The sequence below is a fragment of the Papio anubis genome, chromosome 2 (assembly GCF_008728515.1).
Source record: "Papio anubis isolate 15944 chromosome 2, Panubis1.0, whole genome shotgun sequence".
NCBI lineage: Eukaryota > Metazoa > Chordata > Mammalia > Primates > Cercopithecidae > Papio > Papio anubis.
In genome coordinates this window covers 188,245,724-188,271,805 of record NC_044977.1, presented here as the reverse complement: position 1 = coordinate 188,271,805, position 26,082 = coordinate 188,245,724, and the positions used below count along the sequence as shown (strand labels likewise).

Sequence of the window (26,082 nt, the reverse complement as noted above, 5' to 3'; positions counted from 1 at the left end):
TTGGTATGTCTCACAAAGCAAACCAGCTAAAAGCCATTATCATCTTGTGGTTCATATAAAACTTTCAAACAGGTTTCTTGTTTCTGTCCCTGCCTAGCATTATCAGTTTGCTGTCATTCTTCATGTAGGAAAAATTTTATAGTTGCTTTTCCTTCTATGGTGAGCTACGTAAACCAGTGTTCTTAGCATTTATCCTGGAAAGTCTTTTCTCCTTCTCACAGTAATTGTCAGTGAACTTAATATTTTCCAGTATCTGCTTTTATTTAAAATGAAGTACCTTGCATCTAGTTAATATCTTGCATATTAATTCTGCTTTCATTAGCATCTCTATCAGTTAGGATTAGAGTTGGCTCTGCATTGCACAGAGTAAAATAACAAGGACTTATTTTCTCACATAAAAGCCAGACCTGGGTAATTGAATGTTGGACTTGTGCCACTGCTCCACAAAGCTCTCAGGGACCCAACTCCTTCCAGCTCACCTGCCAACACCCGCTGGGGAGTAGTCCTTGTTTTTATGGTTTCAAATGATCCAGCTACCATATCTCCATTCAAACAGCAATAGGCAAAGGTTGAGAAGGGATGCAAAGGACACCTATAAATTGTCTATAAGGAAGGATTCCTCCAGCCTGTAATGATGTGATGACTCACATCTCATTGACCAGTAGTGAGTCCATAGGACCTACATCCTACATCTGGTTGCAGGATATGTAAGAAAATGTAGCTGAATAATCTATTTATTTGCAAGAAGGTAAGAATGGATATTAGAGGAAATTAAAAGAACAAAAAGGGGAGGCCGAGACAGGTGGATCACAAGATCAGGAGTTCGAGACCAGCCTGGCCAACACAGTGAAACCCCATCTCTACAAAAAATACAAAAATTAGCTGGGTGTGGTGGTGGGTGCCTGTAATACCAGCTACTCGGGAGGCTGAGGCAGGAGAATCACTTGCACTCCAGCTGAGTGACAGAGCTAGACTATGTCAAAAAAAAAAAGAAAGAACAAAAAGATGAAATATGATGTTTCGAACAGGTAGCCCCATTAGAGAGCCTGAAAGCCTTTGTTTAGATGCATTTTCCCCTGGTTTAACTCTAAATCTTTTTGTGCTTCTAAAAATTAAGGTAATCATTCTGTCCTAAATTCTTCATAGCATTTATGGTTGAGGATCAAATATAATTAACGAACATATCAGCACTTTGAAAATTGTTACACAAATATAAAGTATTATATTTTAAAGCATTAAAACAATCTGCTGAATATAAACTAAAAAGTATTACTGAGGCAATATGTCAGTTTTTATAGTAGCCTTATGGTAACTTTACCTGACAAACAGAAGAATTAGGTGTTCATGACAAATAGCTCTTCGAGAGGACATGTCTCTGTGAATCACTTTCAGAAACATGACAGTGCATTTGGTTCTATCAACTCTGTGCAATAAGGATTATCATGTGCATTTTACAGATAGGAAAACTAAGGCAGAGAAGTTAAATGAATAGCTCAAAGCCATGTAACTTAGTGGAGGGTTTAGAAACTATGTGTCTGCAAATCTCATACTCATAATCTGTGTTTTTACTCTAGTTTTCATATGGCACACATCTTGTTGCCCATTTGGTAAAGTCTAGATATCTAAGATTAGAGCGACAGGCTCGCAGTTATTTATCCTTATTTTATTTACATGGTGTTCTTTCTCATTTCCCCCCCAATATAAATCAGATCCTCCAATCTGCCAGTCCCTTTCTGCATACACACATTACTCTGCAAAACCACCTAACTTCCTGCCTCACTAAAATGTTTTCTGTTCTTGGCTTTCTCAACTTCTGCTGCTTCTTTAAGTGTCAACTCAGGTTCCATTTTCTGTGTAAGGCATTCCATGAATACTTCAGGCCACACAGAGCTTCCATTTTCCTGAACTTCTGTAATATAGAGAATATATATATATAGAATGCATATATTATATTTAATTATAGAAGTAAATTATACACTGTATCATATTATTCCATATGTCTTAGCTTTTTCTCCCCAACTAGACTTTGTCTAGTTCTTGTGTTTCTTAAGTTGTTTCAGTAACACAAGGACACTGGTAAGAATATAGCAAGAAATAAAACCAGTTCAAATCTAAATTGAGCCAACAATTAATCTATGAGAAACTACTTATAGTTTCTTATCTAGTCTCAGTTTTCATGACAAATGTGGAAATGGGTTCAAAGAGGCAAAAAGACCGATCCGATGTCAACAGCTAAGAATGGAATCCTGTTCTACCAAACCTGTGGTCTAAGGCTTGATCCTCTACACCTGTCCATTGAACATTGACTGAAAGCCAAATACTGTGAGAGTGTGTGTCTGCGAGTGTGTGTGTTTAGCTTACTATTGTAGGTTGAGAGAAGCCCAGAAAAATAGAGGCATCCCTGAATAACAGTAGCCCTCGGGTTAATTTATGTGTATCTTGTATTAAAAACTAAGAAGACGAGAACCGAGAGGAATTTTACCAATAGAAAAGGTGGATAAGAACTTCTAATGAAGCCAGGATACTGAAATGAACTGCAGAGATATTTTCTTATGCATACAACCATGAGATACTTAATTCATATCCATGTTGCCATCTACAGAACCTAAGTATATGATTGCTTTTCTTCCATATGCAATGTGAATTGTTTCGGGGTGGGGGCAATGTTTTCTGTTTATGCTCATTTTGTGATCTCAAAAGTAACTGAAGTTCTCCCAAGGACACAAATACATTGTTGGAAGAAAAATAGAAGGTTCTCTTAGGTATGTTTTTTTCTGATCTATGAATTCCATCTCCAAGTGGACATATAGACTATTGAGTACTTTGAGTGATGAGCAACTCGAATATGTAAAGACTGCAAGCATGTTCCCATTTCATCTTAGGATGTTGAATTACTTTTGTCAAATTAATTCTTAATGGTTTTGGGTATATGTGTGTGTGTGTATATATATGTGTATATATGTGTGTATATATGTGTGTATATACACATATATACACATACATGTATTTTTCCCACCTGGATATAAATATATAAAATATATCCTTTATAGCTTAAGCTATCTGTCAATCATCTATCCATCTGTTTATCTTTCTTTATTTACATGTAAAAAATTGAGATATCAAGAAAAAAGTTTTGTCTGAATGTTATCACCAATAGGTCAGTAATTTTTGCATTCTTCTTCTGTGTTCAATATAACGTTTGGAACAACAAGGAAAAGACTAAAAACAAGAAGCTTTGGACTGTTGTAAAGATAATATTTTGTTATTTCTTATAACTACAGATACATTTTCTCCTGTTGAGAATTTTTCGGTTCATATTATTTGTTTGTTAGAAAAAATTACCTTATATTACCCTGTTTGAGGGTAATTTTAAGGATCAGGAATCCTGAAATCTCAGATCCAGTTGGGCCTTTAGAGACCTTCTAATCCAACCCCTTTGTACAGAGTTTATGTAACTTACCTGAAGTTACATAGGTAATTAATGCTGGCGCAGGGTCAAGAAGTCAATTTCCCTCATTTTTAGACCTCTCTTTATTTCTTTCTCTCTCCATTTTTCTACCAAGTTCAATTAATAGGTTTTAATTCTCAAAAGAATTATTATAAGAAAAAAGATTATTTATTCAAAAGGTCACTGATCCCTTCCTCCTTTCTTTTTCTCCCCCCAGCTCTCTTCAATCTAATTCCCGTGGGCCTGCGTGTAGTGGCCATCCAAGGAGTGAAGGCTAGCCTCTATGTGGCCATGAATGGTGAAGGCTATCTCTACAGTTCAGTAAGTACATTGTAGTGTGTATTTGTGTGTATGTGTGTGAACTACCACTGAGAGGTAATGGAGTAACCATCATGTTAGGCAAGAAAATTGGAAGTTGAAGTCATTTTATATTTTGTGATCCCGTTTTTCAGGATTATTTTGAGGTTTTGTAATTTAGAGTGTTAAGGACCATGTCTTGTTGAATGACTATATTGCAGTTACTCTCCATGCAATATAAATTCCTTGTGTCTAGCTTCCATTTCTGCAGAATATTCTCCCTTTGGAATTTTACCTTTCTGTCCAATTCAAAAAGCAAGACATTTTTCTTTTCTCTTGTTATCTCTCCTTTAAGCATAGAGGACGGCTCAGGAAGGAAAATTCTTCAATTTGTCTGGAAATAGTCTCTGTCCTCCCATGGAGAAAAAAACTTTCATAATGGATTGTGGCTTTGTTTGTATTTAGTAGGTCTATGTTTTATCTACTGTGTCAGAGTCTCAGAATAACTTTAACTTAAAGGCAATATGAATTTATGGAAAGAGCTCTGGGTTATGAGAAAGGATATTTGAGTTTTATTTGCATTTCATGTACTATCTTGATATCCCTTTGGGCAAATTATCTTCCTCTGCTGGCTTAATTTTGGACCTTTCAAATGAGCATGTTGGACACCATGTTGTATCATGTCTTCTTTCAAATCCCAAACTGGCAAAATTAGGTAGCATCAGTGGCTACGTTATCAGCACTGACATATTTTAAAGTTACGAACACAATTCTGCTGCTTGTCTCACTCTCAGGATAATAATTTATGTGTTGAGGCCGGACGCGGTGGCTCACGCCTGTAATCCCAGCACTTTGGGAGGCCGAGGCGGGCGGATCACGAGGTCAGGAGATCGAGACCATCCTGGCTAACACGGTGAAACCCCCTCTCTGCTAAAAATACAAAAAAATTAGCCGGGCGTGGTGGCGGGCACCTGTAGTCCCAGCTACTCGGGAGGCTGAGGCAGGAGAATGGCGTGAACCCGGAAGGCAGAGCTTGCAGTGAGCCAAGATCGTGCTACTGCACTCCAGCCTGGGCGACAGAGCAAGACTCCATCTCAAAATAATAATAATAACAATAATAATAATAACAATAATAATAATTTGTGTGTTGAGAGAATGTGGCTGCACTGAATGGTGTGTGTGTGTGTGTGTGTGTGTGTGTGTGTATTTCCGCTTTCCTGTAAGAGAGTTGGCTATTTGTAGTTCATGAAAAAAATTCATTGAAAATCATGGTTACAGATTTCCACCCTTACTTTCTATGATCTCAGTAAATAGCACAAGGTTATTTTGGAAGTTCCCATATGTCTGCTGGATTCTAAATTCGTTATTGACTAGTTTTCATTAGGCTCTTCCAATGTTCAATTAAACAAATTTCTGGTATATTGGAGCTCAGAAATTGATACCCTCAAATATGGCGTTTTTACACGCTGTACAGAAGCAGCCACCTCAGAGTCTCTCTGAACTCCCTCTGCCTCCTGTGGCTCAGTCCTGTCTCTCCCAAAGCACGGGATGAAGTTGTTCTCTGGAGTTCCCTTATCTACCTAAGCTCGGACCTGCCAGAGAAGAAAACAATTACCTTTGGTCTCTTCCCAGAGTTTTCATTAACTGAACTCATATCACAGGAAGGAAGACTGAAGTTCATCAATACACCTAGACAGCGTTTTGTCACAAACCATGGTCTGCTCTGCAGATCCAAAAGACTTCGTCCCAGCTCATTGTATGTTCTTTAAGTTCATTGAACTCCCCCCAGAATCATTTGCTATCGCTATAAAATCGTCCACACCTCCCCATCTCCCTTTTCTCTAAAAAGAAGGGTATTAGCCAGGCGCGGTGGCTCACGCCTCTATTCCCAGCATTTTGGGAGGCCGAGGTGGGCGGATCACGAGATCAGGAGATCGAGACCATCCTGGCTAACTTGGTGAAACCCTGTCTCTACTAAAAATACAAAAAATTAGTCAGGCATGGTGACGGGTGCCTATAGTCCCAGGTACTCGGGAGGCTGAGGCAAGAGAATGGTGTGAACCCGGGAGGCAGAGGTTGCAGTGAGCCAAGATCGGGCCACTGCACTCCAGCCTGGGTGACAGAGCCAGACTCCATATATAAAAATAAAAAATAAATAAATAAATAAAAAGAAGGGTATATAACCATATATACCACATTTCACATGGTGGGGTGATCACCCTGTGATTCTCCCCAGTGCACGTTAATAAATTTGTATTTCTTTTCTCCTGTTAATCAGCCTTTTGTCCATCGATTTTCACTTAATCTACAGAGGGCGAAGGGAAAATTTTCCTTTGGCTCCAACAGGTACATCATACTTGCTTATTAGTAATACATCTGTCATTTGTATTACAATTATTGAAGTTAATATTTTACTCCTGAAAATATTCAGATCAAAATATACACTTACATGCTATATGTGTACATACACATTTTTTCAAAGTTTCTGCTCAAAATAACACTTAAATACATTTTCAGTCAAAATAATGGGCTCTCTTAGTGTGTCACAGCTCTGACAATTCTTAATGTCCAGTTATTGTGAGTCCATTTTAAATGTAAGAATTAAAATAAGAAAAAAGACAAGATGATGTTATTTTGAATATTTCTAGTTAGTCTTACTTTAAAGATTTAATCAGTCATTAAATAAGCAGCTAAATGTAGACTGTATTATGTGTATTTAAAAGGTCATAATTCAGGTTATAATTCCACAGAAGCTGTAGAGTTCAGTTTATTAGACTAGAGTTGATCCCCAAAGGTCCATAACAAAGAAAAACACAGAAAGTTTGCCAACAGTATTGTAAGCAGGAGACAATTGTATAAGGGAAGGAGGGAGTTTGGAGGGATTGCTGGGTTGTGGTTTCATTCTCTGAAGCTTTTCAGAGATGCGTTCCTTCCCTCTTTCTGGCTTAGATCTGAGGTTAAGAGGGGGTGGGATCTTGAGCCACAAGAGGCAGTTTCTTTGGTGATGGAGTTTACCTTTGTAAACCTAGTGGGGTATCTAGATTTTCGGTTCTTCTCTCCACTTAAATCAAACTTGCCTCATACTTACAATCACAATGCTTTCCCCTGGTGAGTTAAAAATCATCCGTTAACTTTGACTTTCCTGAGGTGTTTCTGGTATGCATTAAGGCTAGAATTTCTTTGAAAAGCAATTTTCTATGTCGTGGGCAACACTGTAGTTGGGCAACCAATAAGGGTCATAACTGCAGTTTATTGAGAGAGGAGAGGGCTGAGGCAAACTAAGAGAACCTAGATAAGCTCATTTAGAACCCAAAAGATTCACAAGTAGTATAATTTTTCTAGTGTCATTTACGTCATTTACCTGGCTTCTATTTATTTTTAAGCTAGGAATTAATTCCCTTGTTACTTTTGATTTCTATTTCTTCACCAGGAAGCAGGAGGAGAGAGTGTCAAAGATGGAGTGACTGTTAGGTCTAAAGCACAGAGCTGTAGTTTTAAGAGTTGCTCTGAAATTTTGTGTTTTAATAGGTGAGTTTAATCCATATGTATTTGATGAGATTATTGATGTATCTGGATATGTTTTTACCATAGTAGTTTGTATTTTTCTAAATTTCCTTTTGCTTCTCTTTTCTTCTTAAAAAACATCCTGTTGTTTTATTCACATGATTTTATTTTGTTAAATTCTTCTGCAAGTTTGTAACCCTAGACTATATTTTTATTCCTTTAGTGGTTAGTCTTATTTTTTAAAATCATGTATAAATAACGACATACTTTGCTCAATATTTTTGAGTGTTTCTGTCTTCCTTTCCAACAGCTTATGGACGTTATGGTGTTTTCTTGCTAGTAAAGACCACAACCTTTCTTGCTGCCGGTTTGATTAGTTGCACTTTAAAATAAAATCATATGCACAATTAGTTATTTTATAACTATTAAATTAATGAATGTTTTGAATAATTTGTATGCATAGAATTTTTGTTTGTGTGTATATATCAAATTTGGTCTCTGATTTCACTTTTCTTCTAAACTAAACCTTTGATTGTTTTGTGTGTGAGGGTGTGTGGATGGTGAACTTGCTTTTGGTATCCATGAAAATGTCTTCCTTTCCCTTTCATTCTTGAATTGCAGTTCAGGTAGTTATAAAATTCTGAGTAGACCAATATTTTTCTCAGCATTTGGAAAATAATATTACATTGGTTTCTGGTATCTATTGTTCATTAGGAGAAGTTGCCATCAGTTTAATATTCTTTCCTTTGTAGGTAATCTCTACAGAAACTTTTTTCTGTCCTGAAAAACTAAAATTCTGTATACCAATTGAACAACAGCTCTCTTTCCTCTCTTCCCCCAGCCCCTAGCAAACACCATTTTTTACTTACAGTTACAAAGAGTTTGACTACTTTAGATATCTCATATAGGTGGAATAATGCAGTATTTGTGCTTTTTGTAACTGGCTTATTTCACTTAGCATAATGTTCTCAACATTCATCTATGTTGTAGAATATGACAGGATTTCTTTCTTTTTAATGTTTAAAATATTTTAATGTATGTTATGTACATCCCACATTCCGTTTATCTATTCATCTATTGATGGACATTTAAGTTACTTTGACCTCTTGGATATGAGATTACTGCTGCAATGAACATGGATGTACAAATACCTTGTCAAGATCTTGCTGGATTATATGGTAACTCTGTTTGTTTTGTTTTGAGAAAACACCATACTGTTTTCCCTATCAGCAGCATCATTTTACATTCCCACCAACAGTGCACCAAAGTTCCAATTTCTTCACATCCTTGCTAAGACTTGATACTTTTTGTTTCTTTTGATAGTAGCCATCCTAACAGGTGTGAGATGATATCTCATTTTGTTCTGATTTGCATTTCTCTAATAACTAGTAGTAATGAGCATCTTTTAACATACCTGTTAGTCATTTATAAATCCTCTTTGGAGACATGTCTATTCAATTCCTTTGCCTACTTTTTAATTGAGTTGTTTTGTGTTGTTGTTATTGAGTTGTAGGAGTTCTTTATAGATTCTGGCTATTAAGCCCTTACCAGATATATGATTTGCAAATATTTTCTCCCATTCTGAAGGCTACCTTCTCACTCTGTTAGTTGTTTCTGTTGACACGTAGAAGTTTTAAAGTTGCATATAGTCCTATTTGTCTATTGTTGCTTTTGCTGCTTATTCTTTTGGTGTCATATCCAAGATATAGTTGCCAAATCCAATGTCATGAAGGATTTTTCTATGTGTTATTCTAGAAGGTTTTTTGTTTGTTTGTTTGTTGTTTTTGTTTTATTTTTTGTTTTTTTGAGATAGAGTCTTGCTTTGTTGCCAGGCTGGAGTGCAGTGGTGTGATCTCAGCTCACTGTAAGCTCCACCTCGTGGGTTCAAGTGATTCTCCTGCCTCAGTCTCCTCTTATGCATAGATTTGTAATCCATTTTGAATTAATGTTACATGTGGTATAAGGTAAGGGTCCCATTTCATTCTTTTGCATGTGGATATACAATTTTTCCAACACCACCTGTTGAGAGGCTAACCCTTCTCCATTGTGTAATCTTGTTGAAGATGATTTGACCACATATTAGAGGGTTTATTTCTGGGCTCTCTATTGTGTTCCATTGGTGTTTGTGTCTCTTTGTGCCAGTATCATACTGTTCGATTACCATAGTTTTTTACTATGTTTTGAAGTCAGAAAGTGTGAGACCTACAGCTTTATTTATTTTTCTTAAGATTATTTTGGCTATTTGAGGTTCCTTGAGATTTTATATAAATTTTGGAATGGAGTTTTCTATTAACGCAAAAAATGACATTGAGATTTTGATAGGAATTGTATTGAATATATAGATTGTTTCCTGTAGTATGGACATTTGAAGAATATTAGGTTTTCTGATTTATAAACATGGGATTTCTTTTGACAATGTTTAGTAGTTTTCAGTATACATGTTTTTCAACTCCTTGATTAAATTTAAACTCACAGCGCCTTTTAGAAAGGAAGACCAAGATAATTTTAATGGTATTAAATAACTTTAAAAAATTGAGTAAATAAAAAGTTCTATAAGGCATCTCTTTCTCCAACAAAAGAAGGTTAAGCATGTTGGAAACTTATGTTTCTGAAACACCTTCTTTGATAGTTCAGGAAATACCATTCTGTGTTACAATCTGCTGAAACAGATTTTTCTACAAATTTTATCTTATACATAGACAGTGCCTTTTAAAAATTTTGCTGTTTAACCAGTTTTGATTTAAAATGTAATATCCTTTAATGTTTTATTCTTTTTGAGTTTTAAAAGTTTTTGAAAAAAACTTGTAAGACCACCGACATTTTCTCAAATGTTCACAATGCTTAAAGGCATTTCAGTTGGGAGTGAGGAAGGAGAGGTATATTTTCATTTTATACAGAAAAGATAAAAGCCAAGTAAGTCCTCGACTATCCTCTGTAAATTTACTCACATCTTTTTATATTTGAGTTGCTTGAACTGAAACTTGTTTAAATAAAACAAATGTAGATAAACATCATTTGGTATGACATTAGTTATAAAGCTAGATTTTCAAATTGTAGTTAGAACACTAGTGATATAATATTTTAGGTAACTTGATAGAATGGTATGTGTGATAAAATACGTAAAGAATAAAAACAATATTTACTAAAGTGCTATCACTGATACTGTTATGTTTGCCTTTTTCTCTTCTGTACCTATGTAACTCATAATTTTCCTTAAAGCTCAGCTCAAATCTTACCTGATATGTCACCTGTCTCCATTGTCCATCCTCTGTGAGAATTAGATGCTACTTCTGCTGTGATATTGGAGCACTTGACTTTTATTTTGCTGGTGGGCACGAATTACATCGTATTCATCTTTGCTATCTGGGCCATCTGGGCCACGTATTTTTCCCAACCACAGCATTAAACACATTCCCTGGGAAAGGAAGATTCTCAATAAAGACTTGTTGAATTTTAAAGAATTGCCTATTTCAAGTATAGATGGAACAAATTCCATACAATTGTTGCACAATTAACTATGATTACATTGATCAAAGTTTAATTGGTAGTCTTACAAACCACTGCACAAATGCTGGTTTGTCCTCAAAGCAGTCTCAGCAAACCTAAAGTTTGTTCGATACATATTGATTGAAACTCTACCACATCTCAGGCACCAGACTGCGTACTGAGCATATAAAGGTGGATGAAATAGATACAATTCTTATTTTGTTATGGTTTGCTCTTATAATCATAATTAGTTAGCTGTTGTAAGGGGTTTAGGCCAACTACAAAGTTAGAGGGCATAGTCCTCAAGACTACCCTCACTTCTGGCACCAACTGCAAGTTTGTGGCCTCACAGAATCACCTTTGGAGTGCTAACTTTCCAGAAGGACTCACAGGACTCACTGAAAACCATGGTTATACTCATGGTTACAGTTTATTGTCAGGAGAGGCACAGATTAAAATCCGTCAGGGGAAGAAATACTTAAGGCAGGATTCAGTAGAAGTACCAAATGCTGAGCTTCTATTGTCATCTTCCTAGAGTCAGGACATGTTACTCTTCGAGTACCAACATGTGATAATACACATGGAGTGTCACCAACAGGAAGCTCACCTGAGCCTCTATGTCAAGAGATGTCATTGGCCCCTGTTATGTAGGCAGGATTCATTCATTGCCCATGTGCTTGGTCCCAGCCTCTGACTCCACAGATATTGTGTGACCCAAAGCCCCTACCCTAAATCATAGTGTTATTCTCTATTTAGCCCAAGGCTCTCAGGCAAACACAAATTACCTTCCAGAAACCAACGGCAATGACTGCACCTCTTTTGGGGCAAGTTCTTTATGTGTCCAATATTCAAGTGAAGTGAAGGCCAAACTCCATAAATATGTACCCGTGGCTCGGTCTCCAACCCACCCTCTCACTCTTCTGACTACATCTATTTTCTTACCCCAGCTCAGAAGAAGAAAATGATGAAGGAAAAGAAATGTATGGGTGTAATATCTGGCATATCAGCACTTGGGAAATGAAAATATAACTTACTGCTTTGTATAACTTTGGAGCCTTGACATTTGCATCTAGGAAAATGGCGCTTAAAAATAATGCGGTTTGAACTTGGGCAACAGGTGAGAATCTGTCTCTACAAAAAATTTCGAAATTCTCTGGAGATGGTAGCATGCACCTGTGTTCCCGGCTACAAGGGAGGCTGAGGTGGGAGGATTGCTTCAGCTTAGGATATCAAAGCTGCAGTAAGCCATGTTTGTGCCATTGAACTCCAGTCTGGGCAATAGAGCAAAACCCTGCCTCAAAAAAAAAGCAATTTGTATAATTTGAAAAGTGGCTAGAACGTACACCTAGGCAAAACATTGGACCTTTTTTAATGAATAGTTTGATGTGCTTAGCACACATATCACTGGCATTTTAGTGGTTAATATTGGTTAAAATGTTTTTAAAAGGTTTATTTTTTCTACCTACAGCTGTGATTTGTTTACTTTTTATAAACTTAGACTATTTGTTGCCCAAATCTGAATTAGGTAGTTTATGAACTAAATGAGAATTTTTTTTACTGAAGGATAAACTAAAGTCAAATTATACGAACACAGTTTTTTATTTGAACAGGGCCTTAACCTGTACCAATTGTATTTGAAGCTGAATTAGTGATAAAGATGCTTATTTTAGTCAGTCTATATTCTAATAAATGAGTAATATTATAAGTTATTATCGGAGTAGCTGTAACCATGAAAGTAATAGTAACAATATTAATGGCTGTACTAGTGCAAATAATACAGTGTACTTTTAGTTTTTGTTGTTTCTTAAGGACTTTTAGATTTGTATTTAATATCACAGCAACTCTGTGAGGAGGGATGGAAAGGAACTAGTAGATTTTGATGAAGAGCTGAGGCTTAGTGAGGTGCTTGACTTAAATAAGCCCATTCTGGTAAGTAATGGAACTAGAGTTGAAATCTAGGTCTGAACTTCAAAAACCATGAGCTTTTCATAATACCATACTGCTCTTGGCCTTATGTGTAATGAAACCTTTCCATTGGATTTTCCCATGTGCTTTCACAGAAACTGTCACATTTGAGCCTTGCAATAACTCTGATATTATTGCTGAGTGACAAAAGGTACGCCTGGGAAACAGAGACATTAAGTGACTAGAATGAGGTCACTCAGCATAGTGAGGTAGGTTAAGAAAAAGCAGCTTCTAGTTTAATATTCATTTCTTTAATCGATAGTGCTTCTCCTATTTGCTGTTGCAATTAAGGATGTGCCATACTATAGTGTTTCAACATAATATAAAAAGTATAATTTTTTGAAAACCAGGGCAGCCTATCACCTTGTTTGTGATGGCTTTATTACAGTGATAACACCAATAACAAAAATCGAAGAGACTGCTTGATTGATGCACGTCCTTTGCGCCATTTAGAATTTCTCCTTTAATGTGTTGCCTCAGTGCGAGCAGACAATGTCAAGACTGTGAGATGATGATACTGATTGTATATTGAAAAGCTGCATTAGGAGTTACTGAGAAACATGAGTTGGGGGTGGTGACTTCTGAGGAAGCAGAATGAAAGGGCCACTATTGATAACTCTGAGGAGAAGACTATTTGATGTCCACAAGGTAGGTGATAGGAGAAAGTAGTTGTTATTCCCTCCTCTAATTTCTTTTACTTCCCCACCATCATAGATATCCAAATTTCTCTCATCATTTAGGACCCAGTAAATATTTTCCCAATTTCTACAGCCCCAAATAACTTCCACATTTTATCCATTGATGGGACATTTATCTCTCTATTTCCTTTCTTTTATTAGAATTTGTTCTTAATGCTTTTTATATCCTATCAGATGCAAATTCATTGGGGTTAGGGATCATATCTAATATAGATTAATATCTCTCATAGCACTGAAAACTGTAATTCCAATGTTCAGACATCTGCCGAAGTCTTGTTGAATCAGTTGATAGAGGCATCATACAGTTTAATTTTGGCAATAATTCACTGGCTCTCTGGACTTAATGGGATTTATAATAAATGTCCTGAGTATGAGCCTACACACTTTCCAGTTCAGCGACTCGTTCACTTTTGAGTAGTCTGTTTCTATTCTACTGAAGTGTGTAAAATTTACTAGAGGAATCTTACTGTTCGTGCCTCTTCTCTACTGAGGTTGGTATGGTGCTGTAGTTTTAAGAGCTGATAGTGCCATGGTTTTCTTTCTGTACTAAATACTGTGGTAAGGGAGAGGTAAAGGTTAGGCATGATACCTTCCTGGGAAGCCTCCTGGTTTTTACAGTTAATCTCTCACTGAAAGAGTTCTGTTCCATCCTAAAAAGATACACAGACTTTTTAAAACAAGCATATCTGGAATAGAGGTACAAAGCAGTTACCCATTCTGGAATTTGAGTTTCCTTATCAAGTTACTTTCTCATGGAAAGTTCTGAAAGCTGAGGCATATTCACAGCTCTTTCTTGGGACAGCAAGTGAGTGGTATCTCAGAAAAGTGAAAGACGACAGAGAGAGAGAGAGAGAGAGAGAGAGAAAGAGAGAGAGAGAAACAGGAACCTTAACTATTAATGTCAAATGAATCATAGTTTGAAGTTAATGATGTCTAAATAGAGAAAAGTCAAAGGCCAAATCATAGAGGCTTGTACAACAAGTAGATTGTTAGATATTCAGTTTAGATCATTTACATAATTTTTTCTTCTCATATACTCGTGATTTGCTTGACCTTTGTAACATTCCTTTTTTTAAAAAAATTGGGGGCATAGCACCTAGAAAAGGATTATCCATTTTGCCTATTTCTTTTTTCACCCCATATATATTTATTAAATGAACTGGAATTTTTTCCAGTTAAAGAAAGAAAGAAAATACAGAATTCTGTCAACCCACGCACCTGGCAATTACTGCTTGCAAACATGTGACATGGGCTATTTTTTGTTGGGATTACATTGTCTTTCTTCAGAATCAACAGATTATTAGTTATACTTTCAGTAAGGATTGAGTAACAGTAAGCATCCATTTTTAACTTATAATGTATTCATAGTAAATAGTGTTGGTTTTCTTCTAAGAGTTTATAATTTATGGAAAATGTTAATACTTTAGCTCCAGGGCTAAGCTTAATTGGAAAATTAGCATATATGTTTCTAGTAACATTTTTCATTAGAAAATAAAAGCAAGGCTCAGCTTTTGAGAGCAGCACTAATGAGGACCTTTGGTTAAATTATTTGAATATGATGCCAGATTTCATATTTTTCTTTTCCATCTTGTCATTATCCACATTAGGCCAAAAAGTAGTCATATTTCCAAAGTTTCTAAATTGTATTTTTTTAGTCATCAGTGAATCAGGGAATATTAAGTAGTAATTTAAAATATAAGCTTTAGAAATAAAACTGTGTTTGAATCATGGCCCTATAACTTACTTCCTTTGTGAAAAAATTGGAAAGATTTTTAACTTTCTAGATTGTTTTCTTACATGTAAAACAGGGCCCCTAATAGTGAGAATATGGGCTTCATAGAATTATGTAAGGATGAAATGGAAAGATGCATGTAAAGCCCTACTGCAGTGTATACTGTGCACTCAACACTCAGTGTTAGCCATAAGCAGTAACAGTAGTAGCAGTAGATATATTTTTAAAAGATGCTCGGTGTACCCTCAGGCAGCTCCTTAGCATCAATCCATAAAGTTTCTGTAGGATTAATCTCACTGCTAGTTTTAGTGCTGGTTCCTGCTTTGCCTAATCTAATATCTTTAGTCACTCTGGTCTTGGGGGGTTGCTTGAAGAGTATTTCTCATCTAGTTAGGGCAAATTAGCTTCAGGCTCAAGACTTTATCTGTTGAAGGAGAGTTGCCTTTTACTATTATTATTTTTAATTTTAAGTTTTGTGGGTACGTGGTAGGTATATACATTGATGGGGTACATGGGATATTTTATTTAATTTATTTGTTTATTTGTTTTATTTTTTTGAGACAGAGTCTTGCTCTGTCGCCCAGGCTGGAGTGCAGTGGCATGATCTTGGCTCACTGCAACTTCTGCCTTCCAGATTCAAGCAATTCTCCAGCCTCAGCCTCTGAAGTAGCAGGGACTACAGGTGCACACCACCATGCCTACCTAATTTTTTGTATTTTAGTAGAGATGGTGTTTCACTATGATGCCCAGACTGGTCTCAATCTCCTGAGCTGAGGCAATCCGCCTGCCTCAGCCTCCCAAAGTGCTAGGATTACAGGCATGAGCCACCATGGCCTGCCACATGAGATATTTTAATACAGGCATATAATGATAAATAATCACATCAGAGTAAATGAAGTATCCATTACAAACACTTATCCTTTCTTTGTGTTCCAGACAATTCAATTATACTGTTTTAGGTAATTTAAAATGTACATTAGCTTATTGTTCACTGTGTTGTGCTATCAAACATTTGGTCTTAAACATTCTATCTGACTATATTTTTGTACCCATCAACCATCCCTACTCCCCACATCCACCTTTCCTGGCCTCTGGTAAGCATCATTCTACTCTCTATCTCCGTGTGTGTAATTGCTTTAATTTTTAACTCCCACGAATGAGAACATATGACGCTTGTCTTTCTGTGCCTGTTTTGTTTCACTTAGCATAATATCTTCCAGTTCTATCAACGTTGTTGCAAATGACAGGATCTCATTCTTTTTTGTGGCTGAATAATATTCCACTGGGTTTATATACCATATTTTCTTTATCTATTCATCTGTTGATGGATAGGTTGTTTCCAAATCTTGGCTATTGTGAATAGTGATGTGGTAAACATAGGAGTACAAATATCTCTTTGATATACCTATTTCCTTTCTTTTGGATATACCTAACTGTGGGATTGCTGGATCATATGGTCATTCTATTTTAGTTTTTTGAGGAACCTCCGTGCTGTTTTCCATAGTTGTACTAATTCACATTCCTATCAACAGTGTTGAAGTTTTCCCTTTCTTCACATCCTCGTCAGCCTTTGAAGTTGCCTGTCATTTGGATAAAAGCCATTTTAACTAGAATGACATGATATCCCATCATTGCTTTGATTTGCATTTCTCTGATGATCAGTGATGATGAGCACCTTTTTATATACCTGTCTGCCATTTGTAAGTGTTCTTTTGAGAAATGCCTATTCAGATCTTTTGCCAGATTTCAGTAGTTTCATACTTTGAGGTCTTAGATTTAAGTCTTCAATCTATTTTGATTTTATTTTTGTCCAATGACAAGAAATAGAGGTCTAGTTTCATTTTTCTGCATGTGGATATCCAGTTTTCCAAGCACCATTTATCAAAGAGACTCCTTTCCCCAATGTATGTTCTTGGAAACTTTGTCAAAAATGAGTTCTCTGTAGAGGTATGAATTTATTTCTGGGTTCTCTATTCTGTTCATACAGTGGTCTGCATATCTGTTTTTATGCCACTACTATGTTGTTTTGGTTACTATATCTCTACAGTATAATTTGAAGTCAGGTAATGTGATTCTCTCAGTTTTTAAATTTTTTGCTCAGGATAGCTTTTGCTATTCTCGTGTGTGTTTGTGTGTTGTGTGTGTGTGTGTGTGTGGTTTCATGTAAGTTTTAGGAATTTTTTTCTATTTCTGTAAAGAATGTCATTAGTATTATGATAAAGATTGCATTGAATCTGTAGATTGCTTTGGGTAGTATGGACATTTTAACAATATTGATTCCTCCAATTCATGAACATGGAATCTTTCCCCATTTTTTTTTGTGTCCTCTTCAATGTACTGAATCAATATTTTATAGATTTTTTTTTTTGTAGAGCTCTTTCCCTTCTTTGGTTTAGGTAATTCCTAGGTATTAAATTTTATTTGTTGCTACTGTAAATTGATTTTTAAAATTGCTTTTTCAGATTGTTCACTGTTGGCTATATAGAGAATGCCACTGATTTTTGTATGTTGATTTTTGTATCCTGAAACTTCACTGAATTTGTTTATCAGTTCCAAGAGTTGGCTTTTTTTTTTTTTTGACTCTTTAAGTTTTTCAAATATGCAATCATATCATCTGCAAACAAAGATAATTTTACTTCTTCCATTCCAATTTGGATGCTCTTTCCTTCTTTCTCTTGTCTGATTGTTCTAGCTTGGACTTCCAGGATTATGTTGAATAACAGGAGTGAAAGTGGGCATCCTTGTCTTGTTCCCTAATCTTAGAGGAAAGACTTTCTGCTTTTCCTTGTTCAGTATGATGCCAGCTGTGGGTCTGCGATGTATGGCTTTTATTTTGTTAAGGTACGATCCTTCTATACCCATCATGTTTAGGGTTTTTATCATGAAAGGATGTTGAATTTTATCAAGTGATTTTTCAGCATCAATTGCAAAGATTATATGATTTCTGTTCTTCATTCTGCTGATATGATATATCATATTGGTTGATTTACTAATGTTGAACCATTCTTGCATACCTGGGATAAATTCCATTTGCTTATGATGAATAATTTTTTTGTAATGTGCTGTGGAATTTGGTTTGCTAGTATTTCGTGTATTTTTGCATCAGTATTCAACAGAGGTACTAGCCTATAGTTTTTGTTTGTTTGTTTGTTTGTTTCTTTTTTTGAATGTCTTTATCTGGTTTTGGTGTCAGGGTAGTACTGACCTCACACAATGAATATTCCCTCCTCTTCTATTTTTTGAAATAGTTACAGTAGGGTTGGTATTAATTCTTCATTAAATGTTTAATAAAAGTATTCAGCAGTGAATCCACTAAGTCCTGGTACAAAGTTTCTTTTTTGGGAGACTTTTTGTTACAGCTTCGATCTCATTGCTTGTTATTGGTCTCTTCAGGTTTTGGACTCTTTCAGGGTTCAATCATGGTATGTTGTATGTGTCTGAGAAGTTATCTTTGTCTTCTAGCTATAGTATTGGTGTGTAGTTGCTTAGAGTAGCCACTAGTGATCCTTTGAATTTCTGCAGTACCAGTTGTAATGTCTCCTTTTTCATCTCTGATTTTACTTATTTGAGTCCTCTCTCTTTTGTTGTTCATTGGTCTGGCTAAAGGTGTGTTGATTTTGTTTATCTTTTCAAAAAACCAGCATTTTTTTTTCATTGAGTTTTGTATTTTTTTAAATTTCAAGTTCTTTTACTACTGCTCTGGTCTTTATTATTTATTTTCTTATCTTAATTTTGAGTTTGATTTGCTCTTGTGTTTTTAGCTCTTCAGAATGCAGTGCTAGGTTTATTAGAAATGTTTTACTTTTTTATGTAGGCATTTATACCTATCAGCTTTCCTCCTAATATTGTTTTCACTGTATCCTATAGATTTGGGTATGTTGTGTTTTCATTTTCTTTTGTTTCAAGAAAGTTTTACATTTATTTCTTAATTTCTTTATTGAGTAAGAAATATTCAGGAGCATATTATTTAATTAGTTTTCATATATTTGTAGAGTGTTCAAAATTCCCCTTTTTATTGATTTCTAGTTTTTATTCCATTGTGGTCAGAGAAGATACTTGATATTATCTCAATTTTTTTGAATTTTACAAGACTTGTTTTGTGACCTAGCATATAGTCTACCCTTGAGAATAATTTATGTGCTGAGAAGAATGTATATTCTGGAGGCCTTTGAATGGAATGCTCTGTATTTATTAAGCCTGTTTGATCTATAGTGCAGATTAAGTTTGTTTCATTGTTGATTTTTTGTCAGGATGATCTGTCCAATGTGAAAAGTGGGGCATTGATGTCTCCAGTTATTATTTTATTGGGATCTCTCTCTTTAACTCTGATAATATTTGCTCAGTGTTGGGTGCATTTATATTTACAATTATTATATCCTCTTACTGAATTGACTCTGTTATTATTATATGATTTTTTTTGTCTCTTTACGGTTTTTGTCTTGAAATCCATTTTGTCTGATCTGTGTAGAGCTACTCCTTCTCTTTTTTGGTTTTCATTTGCATGGAATATCTTTTGACATCTTTGTATCTGTCTATGTGTATCTTTCTAGGTAAAGTGTATTTCTTATAGGCAAGACATCATTGGCTCTAGTTTTGAAATCTATTCAGGTAGTCTATGTCTTTTGATTGGAGAGTTATTTCATTTACATTCTGTGTTATTATTGATAAGGAAGGAATTTTGTTCTGGCCGCTTTGTTATTTGTCTAATGGTTGTTTTGTAGTCCTCTCTTCCTTTTTTCCTTCTTTCCCATCTTTCTTTTAGTGGAGGTGATTTTCTGTGGTAGCATGTTTTAATTTCTTGCTATTTATTTTTTTGTGTATCTGTTGTATGATTTTTGTCTTCAGGTTACCATGAAACTTGCAAATAATATAACCCATCTTTTTAAACGGATGACAACACAGATTGCATAAACAAACTAACAAAGAAAAAAAGAAAAAAACTAATAAAAACTCTACATGTTGGATTCATCCCCTTGCCTTTAAACTTTTTCTGTTTTTTTAATATCTTATTATACTATCCATGTCTTGAAAAGTTTTGTATTTTATTTATTTATTTATTTATTTATTTATTTAGAGACAGAGTCTTACTCTGTCACCCAGGCTAGAGTGCAGTGGTGTCATCTCAGCTCACTGCAACCTCCGCCTCCCAGGTTCAAGTGATTCTCATGCCTCAGTCTCCCGAGTAGCATTACCACACCCGCCTAATTTTCGTATTTTTAGTAGAGGCAAGGTTTCACCATGTCGGCCAGGCTGGTCTTGAACTCCTAACCTCAAGTGATCCTCCCACCTCGGCCTCCCAAAGTGCTGGGATTACAGACGTGAGCTACTGCGCCCAGCCTAGTAGTTATTATTTTTGATGGGTTCATGTTTTAGTCTTCCTTTACAGGATGGGAATGGTTTATATACCACAATTACAGTATTATAATATTCTGTGTTTTTCTGTGTATTTACTTTTGCCAGTGAGTTTTATGCCCTCAGATGGTTTCTTATTGCTCATTAATATTATTTTCCTTCAGACTGAAGAACTCCCTTTAGCGTTTCTTGGAGGACAGGTTCAGCTTTTATTTGTCTGAGAAGGTCTTCATTTTTCCTTCCAGGATGTAGGATATTTTCCCTGGATAATTCTGTTATAGGATACAAGTTTTTGTTTGTTTGTTTCTTTGTTTGTTTCCCCTTCAGGACTTTAAATATGTCATGCTGTTCCCTCCTCTTGGCCTATAAGGTTTCCACCGAGAAGTCTGCTGCCAGACGTGTGGGAGCTCCATTGCATTTTTTTTTTCTCTTGCTGCTTTTGTGATCCTTTCTTAACCTTGACCTTTAAAATTTTAATTATTAAATGTCTTGAGATAATCTTTTTTTGGGTTAAATCTGCTTGGTGTTTATAACCTTCTTATGCTTGAATATTGACATCTTTCTCTAGGTTTGTGATGTTCTCTATTATTATTCTTTTGAATAAACTTTCTACTCTTATCTCTCTCTCTACTTCCTCCTTAAGGCCAACAACTCTTAGATTTGCACTTTTGATGTCATTTTCTGGATCTTGTAGGCATGCTTCGTTTTTTAAAATTCTTTTTTCTATTGTCTTCTCTGACCGTGCGTTTTCAAATAGGCTGTCTTCAAATTCCCCAAGTCTTTATTCTGCTTGATTAATTCTGCTGTTAAGAGATTTTAATGCATTCTTCAGTATGTCAATTGCGTTTTTCAGCTCTATAATTTATGCTTGATTCTTTTAAATTATTTCAGGCTCCTCATTTAACTGATAGGATTCTCAATGATTTCTCTGTGTTATCTTGAATTCTGTTGACCTTCCTCGAAACAATTATTTTGAATTCTCTAGCTCTCTGGGATTGGTCCCTGGGGTCTTATTTAGTTCTTTGTTGAGGCCATGTTTTCCTGGATGGTCTTGATGCTTGTGGATGTTCATCCGTGTCTGGGCATTGAAGTTAAGTATTTATTGTAGTCTTTGCAGTCTGAGCTTGTTTTACCTGTCCTTCTTGGGAAGACTTTGCAAGCATTCAAAAGGACTTGGGTGTTGTGATCTAAGTTTTTAGCGATTGCAGCCATACTTGCATTAGGGGGCACCCCAAGCCTAGTAATGCTGTGGGTCTTGTAGACTCACAAGAGGTACCATCTTGGTGTTTTGGGTAAGATTGGGAGAATTTTATGGATCACCACGCAGACACCCTTGTTCCTTTCTCTTACTTTCCCCCAAACAAATGGAGTCTCTCTCTCTCTCTCTTTCTCTCTCTCTGTGCTAAGCTGCCTGGAGCTGGGGGTAGGTGACACAAGCAGCCCTGTGGCCATCACCACTGGGACTGCACTAGGTCATACCTAAAGCCAGCACGGCACTGTGTCTCCTTTATGGTCTGTGGTGAGCACTGCCTGGTTACTACCTATGTTCACTCAAGGCCCAAGGGCTCTATAATCAGCAGGTGGTGAAATCAGCCAGGCTTGTCTAACTTCCCTTCAGGGCAGCAAGTTTCCTTTTCCCCCATGTAGGTTCAGAGATGTCATCTGGGAGCCAGGGCCTGGAGTTGAGACCTTATGAATCTTCCTGTGCTCTTTTCTACTGTGGTTGAGCTAGCACCCACGCTGCAAAACAAGTCTTTCCCACTCTTCCTTGTTCCCTTTCCTTAAGCAGGAGAGTCTCCTCCTGTGGCCACTACCATCCCTGGCCCACAGCACACACTGCCTGGCTACTGCCAGTGTTCACTCAGTGCTCCTCAGGCAGCTTGTGGTGAATGTTGCCAGGGCTGGGTCTCGCTCTTTAGGACAGTGGGCTCACTTCTGGCTCAGGGCTGGTCCAGAAATACCGTCCCAGAGCCAAGGCCTGGAGCTGGGTACCCTGGGAACCTGCTTGATGCTCTACTCCACTGTGGTCAAGGTGGTGCCTAAGCGGCAAGAGAAGCCCCCCTTACTCTTTCCTCTCCTTTTCTCAAGCAGAAGGAGTCTCTTCCTATGGCCACTACATGTGGGGATGTGCTGGGACACCCTCGAAGCCAGCACAGTTTTAAGTCTCACCCAAGGCCCGTGGCCTCCACTGCTAATTATTCAGAGTCCAAGGGCTCTTAGGCAGCCGTTGATGGATCCTGCCAGAACTGGGTCCTCCCCTTCAAGGCATTGGGTTCGTTTCTGGCCCAGGACATGTCTAAAAATTTCATCCCTGAGCTAGGGCCTGGAATGCAGGCCTCACGACGGGTGCCCTATTGTATAGTGGTCGAGCTGGTATCCCAGTTGTAAGGGAAAGTTTTCTTTCCTCTCCCCTCTTCTTTCCTTAAGCGGAGGGAAGAAGTCTCTCCCATAGCTGCTAGCGGCACTGCCTGGGGTTGGGGAGGGGTGATGCAAGCATCCCCTTAGCCACTTGGGCTGGTGTCTCACTAGGTCACATGCACCCCGAGTCCACTGGCTCAGCGCCCAGCTCAGCACCAGGACTTGTCCAGGAATTGCAAGCTTTGTTGTCTAGGCTGCATTTCAAGTTCATTTAGGACCTCAGTGGCAAGGCTTGGCAGAACTCAAGTTCTGACCACTAGGATAGATAATTCACCTCTGGCTAGGGCTGGTCTGGGTGCCCCCTATCTGGGCACCTGGAAGTTCTTCACTTTGCTGTTTTCCACTATAACAGGGAAGCACTGAGTTCTAATGCAGAGCCCCACAGCCACTGTACTCTCCTTACCCCAAACACACAGATTCTCTCTCCATGCCATGCAGCCACTAATGGGGGATGGGAAAGTGGTGATATAGGTGATTCATGACTGTCTCTCCTACCCTCTTCAGTGCCTCTTTCAGTGATACGAAGCTGAAACTAGATACCATGACAATTCATCTGAGTTTTGGTTATTATGAAGTGTTTGTGTGTGTGTGGAGGTAGTTATTCATTTTTGTGTTTTAGCTGGGAGGACAACTGCTGGGGTGTTCTATTTGCCATCTTGCTCCACCTCAATGATCTGTTATTAGTTTTTAAACTGGATTTGGAGCAGAAAAGATAAAGGGACTACAACCATCTTAATACCACAGCGGGAGATCCTTTCTGCGAATGATTCCCACATTCAGAGGACAGGAGGTCTGGTTCAAAACATGGGAAGCAACACGTTCTCATTCTCATCCTTTGAAGTTGTATGTGGAGACACACTTGAAGCCAGCCCTACCTCCAAAACTCTCAGTTACCTGAGCCAATAATTGCCCTTTTTATATAAATCATTTGGGTTACCTTTTTATGATCTGCTAAACTGATAAATCAGTGAACCAATTTTTGAGAGTAGTAACATGTTCTGAAAAAGCTGAAGCTCCATTTAGTCCATGTCCTCCTTGTTGTTCCCGCCAAAGCATCACACAATGACCTTCTGAAGCGTTACGGCCTTGCTGTAGCTTTCTGGTCCACCCTGATTTCCGAAAGATCTCCTGTCTTTATTAGTTCTACTTTCTCTTGCTGTTCTATACCCTAGTCTGCAAAATGTAAAAACATTAGTGGTTTTCATATTTGAATGTTTATTGGATTTTTAACAAGAAAATCCTAAAAAAGTATTGGTCGCTTATTTTTCCCCCTAAGATGACCTGGTTTTTCAACTTCTGGGCATTTTCCTTCTTGGAACTATCTCCTTATATAACTCACTTGGAGGGAAGTATATGACATAAAATAAAGCTCCAGTCCAGGACTTTCATCGCCTTCAGGGAGAGGAAAAGAGAAAGAATGTATGTGTCCTAAATGCAAAGGGGAAATCAGGGGATTTTTCAGTAGAAATCTGAAAGGAATAGAGGCGTGGCAAAGCAAAGAAGCAGAAACAAGTCATTCTTATGAACAAGTCTGTAGAGAAGTTGGCTCTTTGAACATATAGCACTGAGAAAAAAGACATAAAACAACAACAACAACAACAACAACAACAACAATGAAACAAATTTTAAACACCTGTGATGGGGTCAAGTAAGAACAATGATAGACAGAGATAGATCACAGAGTGCAGCGCGCTCCACAAGCCCACGGTCTCCTGTATTTATGGTCTACCTACTGGTTATTTCTGCACCAAACAAAAAATCTAGTAGTTATGTTAGGGGAATATATAGAATTTAAATGGCATACCTTTCAGCCAGCTACAACTGAATGAAAGACCTTTATTTGGAGGCCACTGTGAACATCATTCTCCCATGGGGTAACTCTATGTCCTGATTCATCCAGAAGAGTTCTCGTTTATGCCTGATATCTTAGTGTAATTATTGGTGGCACCTATTTAACCTTCTAAAGAATCCTGGATTCAGATTTTGGCAATAAGTATGCAGTCACCTTCCACATGCCTTCCACATAATTCTACATGTAACTCAGTGGATAATTTGAGTTGTCCATACATGCTTGAAACCTCACTAAGAAGAAAGTTTCCTCTTCTGATTTTATTTCCTAAGACCAATTATTAATAACAAATTTCTTAGGTTTACTTTCCTGTATCAATGAGGAATTGAGTCTAGCTGTGAGGAAAGTGATGCCCATAACAATGGTTTAAAGGAATCAGAGGTTTAGGTTTCCTCATACACCCAGAAGTCTAAAGATAGACATTTAAGGGTATTGGTTCATTGATTGACTCGACAGGCCCATTATGTCCAAGGCCTCTTTACATTTGCTTGGCCTTTCCTCCTGGCATGGATGGCTCTTAAATCCCCAGATAACATGAGACCTTTCTAGGCAATAGAAAGGGGCACGAGGAAGAGATGGTGCCTTTATCAGGAAAACTAACATCTTCCCAGAAGTTCCAGTAGATTTTGCTTAACAATCCTTGGATAAAACTATATCACATGATGAACCTTAAGTTAAAAAGAAAAACAAAGCAAGGTAATGCCTCTTTTAGCTTTTATTTTTTCTTTTTTTAATTTTAATTTTTAATTTTAAGCAATATACTTTGCCATGTGTATCAAACCAGAGTTGCCTTAGTTTGTTTGGGCTGCTTTGACAAATTACCACAGACTGGTTGGCTTAAATAATGGACATTCATTTCTCACAGTTCTGGAAGCTGGTAAGCCCAAGATTAGCGGGGCAGCATGGCCAGTTTCTCGTAGGGGCCCTCTTCCTGTTTGCAGTTGGCCATCTTCTTGCTGTGTACTCATGCGGTGGTGGGCAGAGAAAGAGGAGGCACGCTCTTCCCTGTCTCTTCTTACAAGGACACCGATCCTATTTATGAGGACTTTACCCTTATGACCTGATTACTTTCCGAAGTCTCCACCTCCAGATAGCACCACATTAGGAATTAGGCTTCAATATATGGATTTGAGGGTAATAAAAACTTACAGTCCATAGCACCTGGCAGCAGCCACACCTCTGTAGACCAAAAACTTAACTGTACATAATATAAGACTTTAGGACAAGAAAGAGAGAGAGAAAAAGGGAGTAGACTGAAGCATAGATATGCAAACATAGTCTCTTCATTAGATTGCATATTATCTTTCGATCACCATAACTATTAGTTGACAAG

The 26,082-nt window shown here is 37.2% G+C and overlaps 1 protein-coding gene across 3 annotated transcripts in view; it reads left to right on the top strand.

The window, feature by feature from the left end:
- The window catches only part of FGF12 (fibroblast growth factor 12), a 582,680-nt gene that overhangs the window by 393,435 nt on the left and 163,163 nt on the right, over positions 1-26,082 (top strand). For all 3 annotated transcript variants that reach the window (XM_021933889.2, XM_017956078.3, XM_009201958.4), the window contains one exon: positions 3,666-3,769. In XM_021933889.2, the coding sequence (XP_021789581.1) occupies positions 3,666-3,769 (104 nt within the window). The remainder of the gene's footprint in view (positions 1-3,665; positions 3,770-26,082) is intronic.